This window comes from Lytechinus variegatus, chromosome 8 (assembly GCF_018143015.1).
Source record: "Lytechinus variegatus isolate NC3 chromosome 8, Lvar_3.0, whole genome shotgun sequence".
NCBI classification, from domain to species: domain Eukaryota; kingdom Metazoa; phylum Echinodermata; class Echinoidea; order Temnopleuroida; family Toxopneustidae; genus Lytechinus; species Lytechinus variegatus.
In genome coordinates, this window is record NC_054747.1 from 544,441 (window position 1) to 559,332 (window position 14,892).

Here is a 14,892-nt window from a genome sequence, read left to right on the forward strand (position 1 = left end):
CATCTCCCAGGCCGATATTAAATAAACTATGTCTCTTTTAAGTAATAGCAGTCATTTTAGAATTAATTTTTGGAAGTTAACATAGATTTTTTGAAATACCAGGCCACTGGCTGTCCTTGTAATTTGCCCTAAAGAATTAATTGACCCTCGAAACCAGTGGTGTAATCACCAAAATCACATCACCCAGGCCGATATGAAAATGAGCTATGTCCGCTTTAAGTATCAGCAGCCTATTTTAAGATCAATTTTTAAAAGCCATCTTTGATTTTTGGACATACCAGACCAATGACTGTCCTTGTAACTTATTCCAATATATTATTTGACCCTAGAAACCAGTGGTTTAGACATCAAAATCACATCTCCCATGCCAAAATTGTTTTGTCCGCTTTAAGTATCAGCAGCCATTTCAGAATCAATTTTTTCATTTCATTTCATTTATTCAATACTTTCATTAAAAAACAGATAAACAATGTAGATATATACACACATATAAAGGAGTATAAAGAAAACATATAAAGACAAACAATACAAATGTACAAATGAAAGTATTAGGAGAGGCAGAAAGGCAGAGCCTTATATAAAAAGCCAATCTCCATACAGATAAGAAGATTAAAAATTGAATTGTTGATTAAGAATAGCAAATTAAAATGAATTGAAAACAGTACATTTAAATCTAACACCCTTACATTCACATACACCATTCACAATCAAACACCAGCAAACACACACACACATACATTCTTATTTCAAATATCAAACTGTTACAATTTAAAGGTACCTATGTAATAGTAAAAACTTCATTTTTCTTTTAAAAGTATTCAGCGTTGGACTCTGTCTTATTGTAATTGGTAATTCATTCCAAATTAATGGACCCTTATAAAAAAAATTGTATTTTGGTAAGTTGAAGTTTTTGTTAAGGGAAAATGAAAATTGTTTGAATGCCTAGTTTGACAATATTCATGAATATTTCTGTTCAGTTGGAAATATGATATGATACATGTTGGTAATAATTTGTGGATACATAAATACATGAATATTGCACATTGGTAAACATATATATCAGGCATTTTCAGAGTCTTTAGATTAAAGAATATAGGGATGGTATGGGCAAGGTATTGGCTGTGATAAACAAGTCTTATAATTTTCTTTTGCAGCACAAAAGTCTATTAGTATTTTGCATACTAGAGGATGCCCATGTAAGAATACAGTAATACATAGGTGGCAATATCAATGTGTTGTATAAGATCATTAGAGTTTCTTTGGGAAAAGATTTCAGTTTATAAAATAAACCGATACGTTTGGATATTTTATTGCAGATGACACTAGTGTGTTCATTCCATGTTAGTTTATTGTCAATAGTTACCCCTAAAAAAGTTGTCTGTTTGACTTGACATATGAAAGAGTCTTTGATTTTTTTATTTTATTTGGGTTGCATCAATATGTCTTTTTGTGAAAGTCATGAAATTTGTTTTTTATGTTAAGTACAAGTTTATTATTATTAAGCCAGACAACCAGTTTTTCAAATTCAGTATTAAAGTTATTTTGTAGAGTAATGATATCATGGTGGGACATAAACACACTAGTATCATCCGCAAATAATATTGGCTCAAATTGTTCAGAAATATTGCACAAGCCATTTATAAATAAAAGAAATAATAATGGGACTAATATTGAGCCTTGGGGCACTCCACACCTTACTGTAATCATCTGAGATTCACATTCATCTAATAATACATACTGTTTACGATTACTTAAATAATTTTTAAACCATTCAAATACAACACCTCTAAGTCCATATCTCTCTAACTTTTTTAATAAAATATTATGATCCAGAGAATCAAAGGCCTTACTAAGATCTAAAAACAACCCAATCATTACTTCTTTTTTTTTCAAAGGCAATTGATACTTTGTGTATTAACTCGATAATGGCAGAAGATGTAGAGTGACCTGCACGAAAACCAAACTGCTTTGGAGTAATGATATTGCACTTGTCCAAGAATTTATATACACGTATCTACACACATTTCTCTAAGATTTTAGAAAAGAAAGGGAGAATAGATATAGGTCTGTAATTAGATATCCTATCTTTTAATCCACTTTTATGAACTGGAATGACTTTGGCGATTTTTAATTTGTCAGGTACAATACCAGTATTCAGAGATAAATTGATTATTTCACATAAAGGATGGCATAAAATATGAATAACACTTTTAACTAATTCACCACGTACTCCATCAAAGCCAGGGCTCTTTCCACTCTTAAACTTCAAAACAATATCAATGATTTCTTTGGGTGTGCATGGAGCAAAAAACATTGATGATTCATTTCTATTTACATATTGCAAAAAGTCCCCAGAATCAGTAAAAGAAGAAGATAGTAAGTGACCTATGTTTACAAAATATTTATTAAAAGCATTGCATATTGCACCTGTCCCATTTATTGTTTCATCATAATACTGAATTGCACTTGGTATAACTGTCTTTTTCACACTCCGCCCTAATACATTGTTGATGACCTTCCATGTATTTTTCATATCACCTGCAGCATTTTCAAATTTGCTTTTAAAATATACCCTTTTAGCCTTTTTTGATCTCATAATTTACAGTATTTCTCATTTTTTTTTATACTTAACACAATTTTCTTGAGTTTTTCTTTTAGATATTTTTTATATAAACAACATTTTTTTTTACATAGCTTTCGCAATGATTTAGTAAACCATGGTTTATTTTTAAATTTCTTTTTCACAAAACGTTTCAATGGAAAACATAATTCGTAAATGGTTTGAAATTTTTGTAAAAACGTATTGTATTCTTCACTTTCAAGTCTTATCTTGATAAATTGAGAATATTGCAGAAAAGGGCAATACGACTGATAACAAATTCTAATTATAGACATCCAAGTACTCCATTATTTCTTCGTCTGAAAATGCTACCACTTAGTAAACTTGTGTCTTTTAATTGTGCACTGTTCATGTTCAAACTACAATCAATGCCCCAAGAATGTACCTTAAAAAAATTATTTCTTCAGAATTCAAAAATACATAATTATAATACACGTCAAAAGGATCTGATTCGTCAGCCATTTGCAAGAACAAATGTCACTCTGACCTCCTTTCATATATCATGTATTAAAGAGTGGAACAATTTACCTGTTGATATAAAAAATAGTAAAACTCTTTTCATGTTCAAAAGATTATCCAAAACTTATTTTCTTGACAGATTGTGATTATTTTCCTTCAATATGTGTTTAAGTTAATGTATTTGCATTTAAGTTGATGACCTACTCAGAATCTATGTTTAACATGTATATTTGTGGGTGGATGTGGTTGTGTGTGTGTGTGGGTTTGTGTATATATGTGTGTTTGTTATATTTTTTTCCATTCTATTTTTAGCATCTTAACCTTATTATACATTTTTTTTCTCTCTCTCTGTATCTTGTAGATTAGTATATCCTATGTTTTATGTTAATAATCATAAGTATTCCAGGGCCCTACTCACAAGCTTTGCTTTTAAAGGGGTCCTAAAACCAATTCCTATATGCTATAGTCTGATTGATGTATATTCATGTAGTCATTTACGTTGTATGTACATCTATTTTGATTATGATGTGATGTTTTTGGTTTTGAATAAATAAACTTGAACTTGAACTTGAACTTGGGATCGGAGCTTTTAACACTCCAAGATACATTACTCATTTTCTGAATGAAAAGATTTTTGCTTTCTGTACTGAAAGTACGTTTCATAAATGGATGTTCTTTTTTTAACTGTAGCTTCACATTAGAAATGGAAAAAACTGGAAGCTGATCACTAATGTCACCTAGGATGACACCTGCATATATTTCGTCTAAATCATTGGTAAAAATATTGTCCAACAATGAAGCTGAATGATTGGTTACCCGTGTAGGAGTATGAATAAGTGGATATATGTTGCAGGACATGGAAAGATCAAGAAATTCTTAAACCTTTTGGCAAATTGTGACTTCAAATAAATTCAAATTAAAATCACCCATTGAATACAATAATTTATTTTCTCTATTTACAATATTTAAAATTTCATCAAACGATTCAATAAAAGATTGCACTGGTTGATTCTGTGGATGATATATTACTCCAAAAATAATATTCTTATTAGGATTATTAATTTCAATAAATAAAGATTCAAAATATGCATTATTCAGATCTAAATCATCTCTACATTTAAAAGTCAAATCTTTTCTAATATAAAATGCAATTCCACCTCCTCTTTTAGATTCCCTACCCTTAGCTAAAAATGAATAATTTTCAATATCATAAAAAGAATCTGCCTCTTTGAGCCATGTTTCTGTGATGCCCATGACTGAGAATTGTACATCTATAGAATCAAGAAATGAGGTATAACTATCAAAATTCTTGGAATTACTTCTACAATTACAATGTAATACACTAAATGCACATGATATTTCATAATCTAAATTATTACTGTATTGATTAAATTCCTCAAGGGTAAAAAAAGACTGAGAAGGTCCAAAATGAAACATGTGTTCATTTTCATTGATCTCAGGTGACAAATATTTAGTAACAGTTTGTAAATCAACAGTTATTATTATAATATTGTTTCATAGACATATTCACACCACACACACAAGCACATCTTAATTATACAAAAAAAAAGAAAAAAAAATGGGTTTAAGAAAAGTACATGAAAAGTTTGATGTTATTGTGTCTTTTAAGAAATGCCACTAGGAGCCTAATGATAATAAAACAATAAAAACGTCAAGTCCACATCACGTTAATTATGTATGTCTCGTGGATCAGTTATGCTCATACTGACATCAAGTTACAACTTCCGTAGATCTTCCTTACATGTTATAAGGTGCTTTCTTGTAGAACCATCAGTAGTTGCCACGCTTACATACACCCGTCCACTCGAAGTCCAAGCTGCTAAAGTCTTTGGGTAAGTCTGAGCATCATGTAGAAGTTTGAAGTTTGTTGCTGTCAGGTCCTCAAATAGTGATATGTGCGATCCTTTCAGCCTCCTTCTATTTGCGAGTAGCTGCTGACACGACTTGTAGGAGCAGAATTTTACGATGATACCCCTGCTCTTTGCCTTATCAGCTGGGGGTTTCCCTACACGGTGACTGCGATCTATGTCACTTGCATCGAGAACTACTCCGATTTGTTGTGCAACATCACAAACAATTTTATCAGTATTCTCTCCATTCGTTTCCTTGACTCCAAAAATCCTCACACAATTTCGCCGCGAATAATGTTCCAAAGAATTCATACATTCAACCTGCTGTTCCCCTTTGTCTCTACCATTCTGGACATCCATCATCTCACTTTCCATCTTATCAAATCTTGTTTCCAAATTGCTCAGTTTCAATGCAAGGTCACGTATTTTGACATCCCTCACTTTACAACGCGATTCCAATTCAGCAATACAAGTTTCTTGTTGAGTAAGCCTGTCTAAAATAGTACTAAGTTTTTTTCTCCACACCATCTGAGATTGCCTGGAAAAACTCTTCTTTTTCAAAAAGCTCGGCCATTACAGCCTTGACTGTTTTAGTAGACATAGTTAATTGGCAAGAAGAGGCAGTGGTAGTTAATCAAGGTAAACAAATCACGAATTGAGTTCTGACATAGATCTAGGCCCCAGCCAGTTCATTCACACATACATGTACCAGGCAAGTTGGTAACATCAAATGGTATAGATGGGACTGTAGAAATCAAAGCGCTTACTCACACAGAACAATCATCCGTAATGTTGATTTAAAATACTTGAAAGCTGTCACATTTGACTCCTAGTTTGGCTGTTGGGATCTAAAGAAGTTACATATCAGTAATATGCAGATGCAGTTTCCAGAAAATGTCGTCAAAAAGCAGCAAATACGGTTTAATGCAGCTGTTGATTTTTAACTGGACCAGTAATTGGATTGCCTAATCCATCACTGATTTTTGCACATACCACACCACCGACTTTTCTTTTAACTTGCCCCAATGTATTATTTGACCCATTTAACCATGGTATAGACACAAAAATAATATCACTGGGTACTGAATTAATTATGTCGTTTTTTTTTTAAAGTAGCAGCAACAATGTTAGACTCCTTTTTTGGAAGCCATCTTGAATTTTTACACATACTGGACCACTGACTGTCCTTGTCACTTGTCCCTATGACTTATTTGACCATTGAAAACATGGTCTAGACACCAAAATCATTATGTCCTTGGTGGATATGAAATGAACTATGTCCATTTTTTATTATCAACAGCCATTTTAAACTCCATTTTTGGAAGCCATCTCGGACTTTTGGACACCATCTTGGATTTTTTTTGACACACCAGACCACTGGCTGTCCTTGTGACTTTCTCTAATTTACTACTTCACCCTTAAAACCCTTGAATAAAAACCAAATTAAAGCCACTTAGATGAATTGTGGATTTTCAGCATATGGCAGCCATTTTGGGCGCCATCTTGGATTTGCCAGGTACACTGGAGGGCTTATAATTCACTCTAGCCTGTATCAACAATTATTTTACCCCTAGACCATGGAATATGAATCAAAATATGATTCTAGGTTGGATAATGAGTAAGTTGTATCCATTTTGAGTGAATGGCGGCCATCTTGGACGCCATCTTGAAAATAAACACTTTCCCGGATGCAGATTTGGGTAGATTTTTAGTATGTTATTCCTAAGGTCAAATAGTACAAAAAGCCGTTAAATAATCATTTGTTGCAATTTGTTCCGGGTAAGGATATTTTTGGTCGTATATTGACCCGTCTATACGATACGCTGCGATGACTGCGCGGTATAAAATTACCGTTTTGGGGGCGATGTGTCAAGTCAAATCGGGTCTCGCATGAAAACGAGCAAAAACGGGCAGCTAAGAAATCGGGAAAATGATGCTGATAGAATTTAGAAGGAAATCCACAGAAATCTAAACGTTTCTGATGTAAATGCAAAAAAATACATGGATTATCAGCCTATTTCGAGGAGTAACTTTCCTATAACCTCCTGAAAGGTGCTTTTTATCTACTTTGAACCCTTTTATACAAAAAAAGGAATGTGGGAGCCATTTAAAACTCCTACATGAGAATCTCCTGTGAAATTGTCTGTTCTTCAACTAAGTTTTCATATACGCGGCATTTCGCAAAATGTCACATTTTACAATTTGAGGTATAGCAAATTTACAACCTTTATGCAAATTCCCGAATGGAATATTTTACTGAAGTATTCTTCAAAGTGTTGTCTTTCAGCTGGGCATAAAAAAAATAAAAATCTGAAATTGCCCAAAATGACATTTGGCGCACTTTTGTTTCTTCCGGCCCACTGTGCGCCGGCCGCGCGGCGTGCACTCGTTAACACCGATTTTCAAAAAAGGGGTAGTTTTGAAAGACTGGTCAATGGTCAATCGCAGGGTCAAACGTATTTTACAAAACTTTTTAAAGACTAGCCAAACGTGTTTAGGGGTATGTTTTTTTCGAACTTTTTCCCAGGGGTCATATTCTAGAGACAAATCGTTTAGGGGCCGAAATGTGTAAATGAAGCCCGTGAAAAACTTGTTTCGTGGGTTATTTTGCACAAAGAGAAAAACTCGTTTAGGGTTGTTTGGAAATAATTTTGCTACGCGTGTGTACAGCAATACATTTGACTGCCCCCCCCCCCCCCCGGACGCCACCCAGGAATTACCAGTCAAGTAATTCTCATCTTTTCCATACATACCAAAGGGGCGGTCGAACCGTGGAACTCACGTAACAGATTTGTTTGTTCCAATAAGATTTGACATATTGTATGTTTGAATAGAAAGGTATCATCCTTCAAGTAGTATTTTCTTCGAAATCATTGAGTACGTTGGTGGGTAAATCCTTTCAGTAAAAGTTCAGGTATTCAAAACCTTTAAATCTAATCTTATATTTTCTAGACAGCGAGGTCTGTACACCTTATTCTATTCCAAAAGCCATTGTTACCCAGCATGCCTTAAAGGAAACAAGTCATGATACCGTGAAATTCCCTATACACATAAAGTTTCATTTTTTGTCGATCCTTAGAGCTTATTCAGATTACTTATTGAAAAGGAATAATCACAGCTATAAATAGTGTGCTTTCGAAATCACTACGCAGAATCTTTCCAAAAGCCACTGATTTCTTTGAAGAAAAAAGTAAATCACAGTGGACAGCTAAGAGGGTTTCTTTTTCTCGAAAGTATCTTGGATACCAGGTTGGCCCAAGATAGTAGGGGAGAGAAACAGGGTTCCCATGCACCCGAATTATTTATTTTTAACCTACATTTTTGCAATCCTTAAGATGTCTAGTAAATAACTTTTGATATTCTCAAAACAAAATATTTTTCCATGGGATTCACATTCAAGATGGCGTCCAAAGTGGCAGCCATATTCATGGAATTTGGATTTTCGTACATAGATTCCGACACAAACATTCATTTGCCACAAAATTAGAGTCATATAAAAGCTGAATATTTTTTTTTCAAGTTGATACAAATCATGGGTGATGAAGAGGTTATTCGGCTGGAATTTTAAATAGAAATTGTGAAGTTTGGAGATTTTTTCCCCCCAAAAAAATTAAAATTTGTGAAATACATGATTTACCATAAAACTAAAGAAAATATAGGGATTGCTTCGAAATTTTTTAGAAAACTTTTTTTATATACAACTATTTAGTGGACGAAATTCCAAATCGATATCACTTTTAGTCACGTGCTTAGGGTCAAATTTGCGAGGTTATAAAATAGACTAAAATGTTTTATAAAAGATGTACTTTTTGCCCCAACAGTAAAAAAAACACATACTATTTGCGCGAAGTGTGGGAGATTGAGCCGTACTAAACCCAATGACGAAAGGTGACCAACGACTGACGTCCGTGACATTACAAAATATCGCTGTACTTTTTAAAGGGTTCAATTTTGGGGATGCTTACCAAAAATATCGTTTTTTTTTCTAATACTCGTTAAGGGTGGGGCTTCGCATGCCAATACTTTTTAAGGGGGTGCATTTTCAGAATATGGAAAGTGCTTGTTTAGGGTGCTTTTCGAGACCCCATGGTCGCGCATGGTATCCACTCGACAATGGAAGTGCCACCCCCGGGGGGCGGGGGAGGGGATAGAATACAGAAACATAAAAAGTATAGAGAATTGTTGAAATAAATTGGTTATATAATCATAGAATAGTTGACAAAGAGTATGCCTAACATAATTATGACGGAGGGGGATGAAAGACGGCTCGGATGGTTGAAAAGAAAGAGCGTAGAAATCATAACACACACACAAAGTGAACAGAATCTCGACATTTTAGCTTGCCAATCATTTTAGCCAAGAGTAGCCAATACAAGTTAAACCCGACTTCACAATACGGGCCATAACTTTTGCATAAGGATAAAATCTAGCACCACAACATCATGAGAGAGTTCAATTGATATTCTCTTCCCTCTCTCTCCACCTCTCTGTCTCTCTCTCTCTCTCTCTGTTTGCCTCTGCCCCCTTTCTCTCTCTCTCTATCTCTTTCTTCCTATCTAACCATATCCTTTTACTTTCTCATTCCGAATCTTATTTTGATGTGTATATATGTTTTCTTTACTTATGTTTTCTTTATGTTATAAATTATATTTTTTTTGTATTAATGCAGAGCCCTGTGGAAGACCAGCGATTTTTAATGAATATTTTAATTGTATATATTGTGTAATTTTACATATTTGTTTGTATGCCGCTGAACAGGCTACTCTGGATAAAGATTTGAAATAAATATTCTCTTACGTCCTGCTAAGTAGGGCTCTACCGTCGGTGGTGTCCCGGCAAGGTCTACTCTGGCGCGAACGACATCGTCGTTATCATTTCTCCAATACACCTTCCTGTCAGCGGGTTCATAATCAATTAGCCTAATGGTGCTTCCCTGACTTCCCAACTCTATCCGTCTAAAACTGACGTTGAATACAGATATTTCGTTCTCGGGCCCGGGCAGGGGAGCAAAAAAGATGCTCTGGCTAGCCTCATCCCCCAAAATTATCTGAGCAACGTCTGTAAATTAAACACAAATAAAAGCAATCTTTACAAATGCAATTATCAATAGACTTCAGCTGCGGTGCTTTTGTATTTTTGTTTTCATTTGCCTATCTCATTCAAACAATAAAATATAAAACAAACAAACCTAAAAAGAAAGAATTAAAAGACGTACTCCATGTCGAAAATAATTAGATCAAGATTAATGGACTAAATTCAGCAAGCAAGACCTGAAAATGTTATCATGATGTTATATATAAGAATAATTGTAGAAGAATTGTAAAAGCAGTTACATTAATCTATTAGTTATTTCCTCTTTAAGAATAGCCTAGAATGATCAAGTACATTCCACAGCATGTTTGTAAGAACGTTCCAGAATGTCTTTTCATTATGCAGGCCTTGCCTATTTAAAAGGCCAAGGAGTTTTATTGTTATTTCTGAATAGAGATTATGAACAATAGGCTTAGCTATGTTATTGACACTGTTGATTTCAATGAGGTCATTCAAGAATGTTTTAGAAATGAAGAAGGCTCCTGAAAGAGGAAGAATATTCTTTTGGAAGGCAATGCTAGAACTTTCCATTATAGTGAATTCTAGAAGGATAGCTGTAATGGGTATATAAAGCTGCAGTTTCTTTAAGGATATCATCACATCATATGAGAGCAGGAGATCACATCACATCATATGAGATCACTTCACCAGATCAGATCAAAACAGTTTATTTCCACCTGGAATATATATATAGTGTGGAGTTATTTGCCCACCATCAATGAACTGTTTGCAGTTATCTTGAGAGAGAAATTATCAGTTCTCATCGAGATCATCAACATCATCAACCTGTTCAATGAACACTCTTCAACCCATGGATTGCTGAATTTGACTGTTAATCATCATCAACATCGTCTTCACGGACATTTCAACTCGTTACAGTGACTTTTATTATTCATCGGACTTCAACATCAGTTTCATCATCGCCATCATCAATAAGGAATCTTCCCAGCCTACCTGGAATATATATATTGGACTATAACAGTGAACTATAACCCTGGATTGTACATCAGACACTTCAAGAGATTAATGTAAGATTATTTGGTTTTATTTTGTTTAAGTACATGATCAATTTCCTGTAATAAAAAAAGGGAAAATTAAATTTAAAATCTACTTGTTATTTGTTGCAGTATCGTAATCATGATCAGACAGTGAATATCGAAGTTATTGATGTTTTCCTTACTTTTATTTCTCTCTTTTTTTCCTTTTTTGTACGCATTCATGAATATGCAATAGGTGGACTGATGATGTCAAGTCCCCACATTTTATTTTCTTAACATGAAATCATTATTAGTTCACATTATTATACATGTCTATATGATATGCCTACCGATGAAAAAAAAATTGCAGTAATTATTATGTTACAAATTGAATTGTTAATCCATGTTTGTTAATCTCGGTTGAAAAAATGTTGTATAAATTCCAAAGAGCTAATAGAGTCCCTAATCGCGCTCCTCTCAGAGTAATATTAGGGACAAATCCCTTTGGTATGAACTGTAGATCATTTTGGAGTGCATTATTACTCTTCCTTTTTTTGAAGGGGAACTGCAGAAGAGGCACATGCAGTTAACTTAAAAAAAGACATAATGCACTCTAAAACGATGTACAGTTCACTCTAAAAGGATTGGGCCCTAATAAGGTTCACTATGTTCATATTTTAGCTTCGACGGTTTTGGGGGGAGAAATTGAAAATTCTCTGTTTTTTTTTTTTGGGGGGGGAGGAAAAGGATATTGCATGAGCTATTCGCACCGACCCCTATACGGCTGCCATCTTGGATTTTTCAAAAATGGCCGCCGTTAAAGGTTTATTTTCAATATCTCGGCTGCTAAATAACCTAGAATCATTCAATTTTTGCACTTAAACCACCATATATGAGGGGGAGGAATTTAGTGGTACAAGAATGATTAACCTTTGTTGAGAAAAAATGTGAATTTAATTGTATTATCTGTCTTATTAAACATATTAAAACAAATTACCAGACTCAAAACAATGTCAAAATATCAATGTTACACCAGGATGTCGCATACGCTTTCATTAACCATTCAGAGTGTTTTCCGTTCACATGATCAAGTTCAAAGGTCAGTTAGGGTCAATGACCTATGAGCATGTCGGTATTAAACTTTACCTAGGTTACTAGTTTCAATGTCATCTTTACTTCAAAAGTATATAGTTCTATTTCATGAAACTTAGACATGAAATATTAAACATTGGTGATCAGCTTGTAAAACTTAGGTTTCATTTCCAACGTAAAGGTCAAAGGTTAAAATCTCTAAAGTCATTACCAAATGAAGAGCGTAACAGGGCCAGTGCACTGTTAGCGGTAACAATGTTTCTCTGCGGTCTGTACAGCTTGGTACTTATTCTGACGTAATACGTACATCCGTTTAAGAACAAGCGTATGTTCCATAATTATTCCACTGCAATACAAACCACCTTTCTAAAACAAAGTGAAAACGTGTTTCAATTAATTGCAGCAATTTTGTTCCTTCTCTGGAATTTGCAAATTTCAATAAGAAAAACAAAACATGCAAAGTTGCCCTTAACCATTTTACCCGCTCAACGATAAATCTAAAACTTTTCACCTACCAATTTCTGACTGCGATATTTAAAGTCCACCCCAACAAAAATGTTATATTAGATTAAAAGAGAAAAATCCAACAATCATTACACTGAAAATTTCATCAAAATCGGATGTAAAATGGGACAGTTATGACATTTTAAATTTTCGCCTAATTTCACAAAACAGTTAAATGCACATCCTGGCTGGTATACAAATGAGGAGACTATGACGTCACCCACTCACTATTTTTTTTGTATATTATTATATGAAATATGAAATATTCTAATTTTCTCCTCATTGTCAAGTGATACAACGATTAATTCCACCCTGAACTTGTGGCATTAACATTGTTTAATATTATATGTTTCAGTCAAGTTGGTCCTTATTGTCAAATCAATAAAAAAGGAAATACTGTATAATTCAAACAATAAAAAACAAAAGAAATAATGAGTGATGGACATCATCGACTGACTCACATAATTGTGCATATCACTGTTTTGTGAAAAATCAGCGAAACTTTAAAATGTCATAATTATCTTAATTTACATCCAATTTTGATGAAATTTTCAGCACTATGCTAGTTTGATTTTTTTCTCCTAATGTAAGTCAGCATTTTTCTGGGGTGGACTTGATCTTTAAATATTACTACCTGAATCATACAAGCACTTACCTAATTTGATGAAATGAGATAAGTACATGAGAACCAAAATCTGGCAAAATCCACTTCGTGCCATTGTTGGTTGGTTGATACTGGTGACAGATTCCCGTACTCACTGCGTCTTGAATCAAAATGGCAGGGAATTAAGTATCCAGCGAAAGCGAACTATTTTGGCTACTCAAGCTTGAAAGGGGTGTTTTGGAGCGTGATTTATTATGCTTTGTATTTAAAGACCTATTTTAAAAGGGGCTAAGTCATCTATCGGCCAATATATATATATATATATATATATACATATATATATATATACATACATACATACATGTGAACAGTGCGTTTCAAAAAAGTTTACACTTTGAAATAGCACTCAAAATAAAAGAATACAGCATGTGATTAATTTTTTCATATATTTTCTTGGGTTTGGGTCTAATCTATCCAATGAAAGTAAAAGTTCTGATAGAATGTTACACTTGAGTGAGCACTGTCCATTTTTGTAAAGCTCGCAGAAATTTGTTTGCGCAGAAATGCTCGTTTTCACGTTGTGTCTAGGGGAAAGGGCCAAGTCAAACTTACCCTGCGAAACATTTCTCATACATTTCCCTTGCACTTTTAGTCAATGGAAATAAAACGGATGCATTCAAGCACTTTGTAACAATTTTGCCACCCAAATTGAAATTTCAACAGTTAGTAAGCACAACCTTTACCCTTTTTGTGCCAGCTGGATCTGAGGACATACCTGAATCTGAACAAAAGTTTATAAAAGACATCTCCAGCATATTTTCACTAAGTTTTATAATTTGATGTGGGTTTACAATTCGTTTTTCATTTAATACTTGTTTATCGACGCTTTTCCCAAGCTTGACAATGATTAACAAAATAAAAATCAAGCCTAAGCTGCAATTTCATGTAAATCACAGCTCAGTGTAAAGCAAATATCGTCACGATGGCCTCGGTGTGTGGGTGAGTGGGTTGGGGCGCAATGCACTCTTCGAAGTGTTTTGGGCAAGGAAACAAGTATTTAAAAAGGTAAAATATATCTGTAAATCCTACTAGCTAAATTCCACTTGTTCTTAATGATTAAAGTCTACTTTTATTCGCATAACTTTTTCAAAGTTTTTGCTCAATTCATTTTTGTAACAATTTTAGGAAATGTAACAATTTCAGGAATTTTTCGAACTGTAAACTTTTTTATATACGCACTGTATATCTTGGATATGGTGTGGGAATCAAAGGAATATTATATATCGCATATAAAAAAATGGGAAGGTTGGCAAAAATTAATTAGAGTTTAGATTTAGATTTATTTATTTCCGTTCAAACGAAAGATCTCATCGAAGTTGAGTGTAAATACATGTTCAGAATAATATATTCTCAAATTGTACGTACAGTTCTATAACATTCCATAACAAATATTGAAGATAAAATTATCTGAACGGAGGGACTTGCCAAGAAAAGCAGAGCTTATTCCAGTTTAATTCCAAAAGTGCTATGTGGTAGTAAAAACTTGTCAACTTTCAGTGCTGGAAATTTCAGTAAAATCTTTGGGTTTGATTGGCCGAGAGGCACTGGCCTCTGACTGTTACTATGGTAACTCTTGGGGAAAAGCAACTTGTCAGTGCTGACAACTTTCATGAA

At 33.9% G+C, this 14,892-nt stretch overlaps 1 protein-coding gene across 1 annotated transcript in view; it reads right to left on the reverse strand.

The window, feature by feature from the left end:
• LOC121419764 overlaps nt 1-13,378 on the reverse strand; it is a 42,223-nt gene extending 28,845 nt beyond the window's left edge. The window contains exons 1-2 of the mRNA XM_041614220.1: nt 13,270-13,378; nt 9,748-10,008 (exon numbers count right to left, since the gene is read on the reverse strand). Coding sequence (XP_041470154.1) covers nt 9,748-10,008; nt 13,270-13,333 — 325 coding nt within the window. The 5' untranslated portion in view covers nt 13,334-13,378. The remainder of the gene's footprint in view (nt 1-9,747; nt 10,009-13,269) is intronic.
• Nucleotides 13,379-14,892: the final 1,514 nt, after the last annotated feature.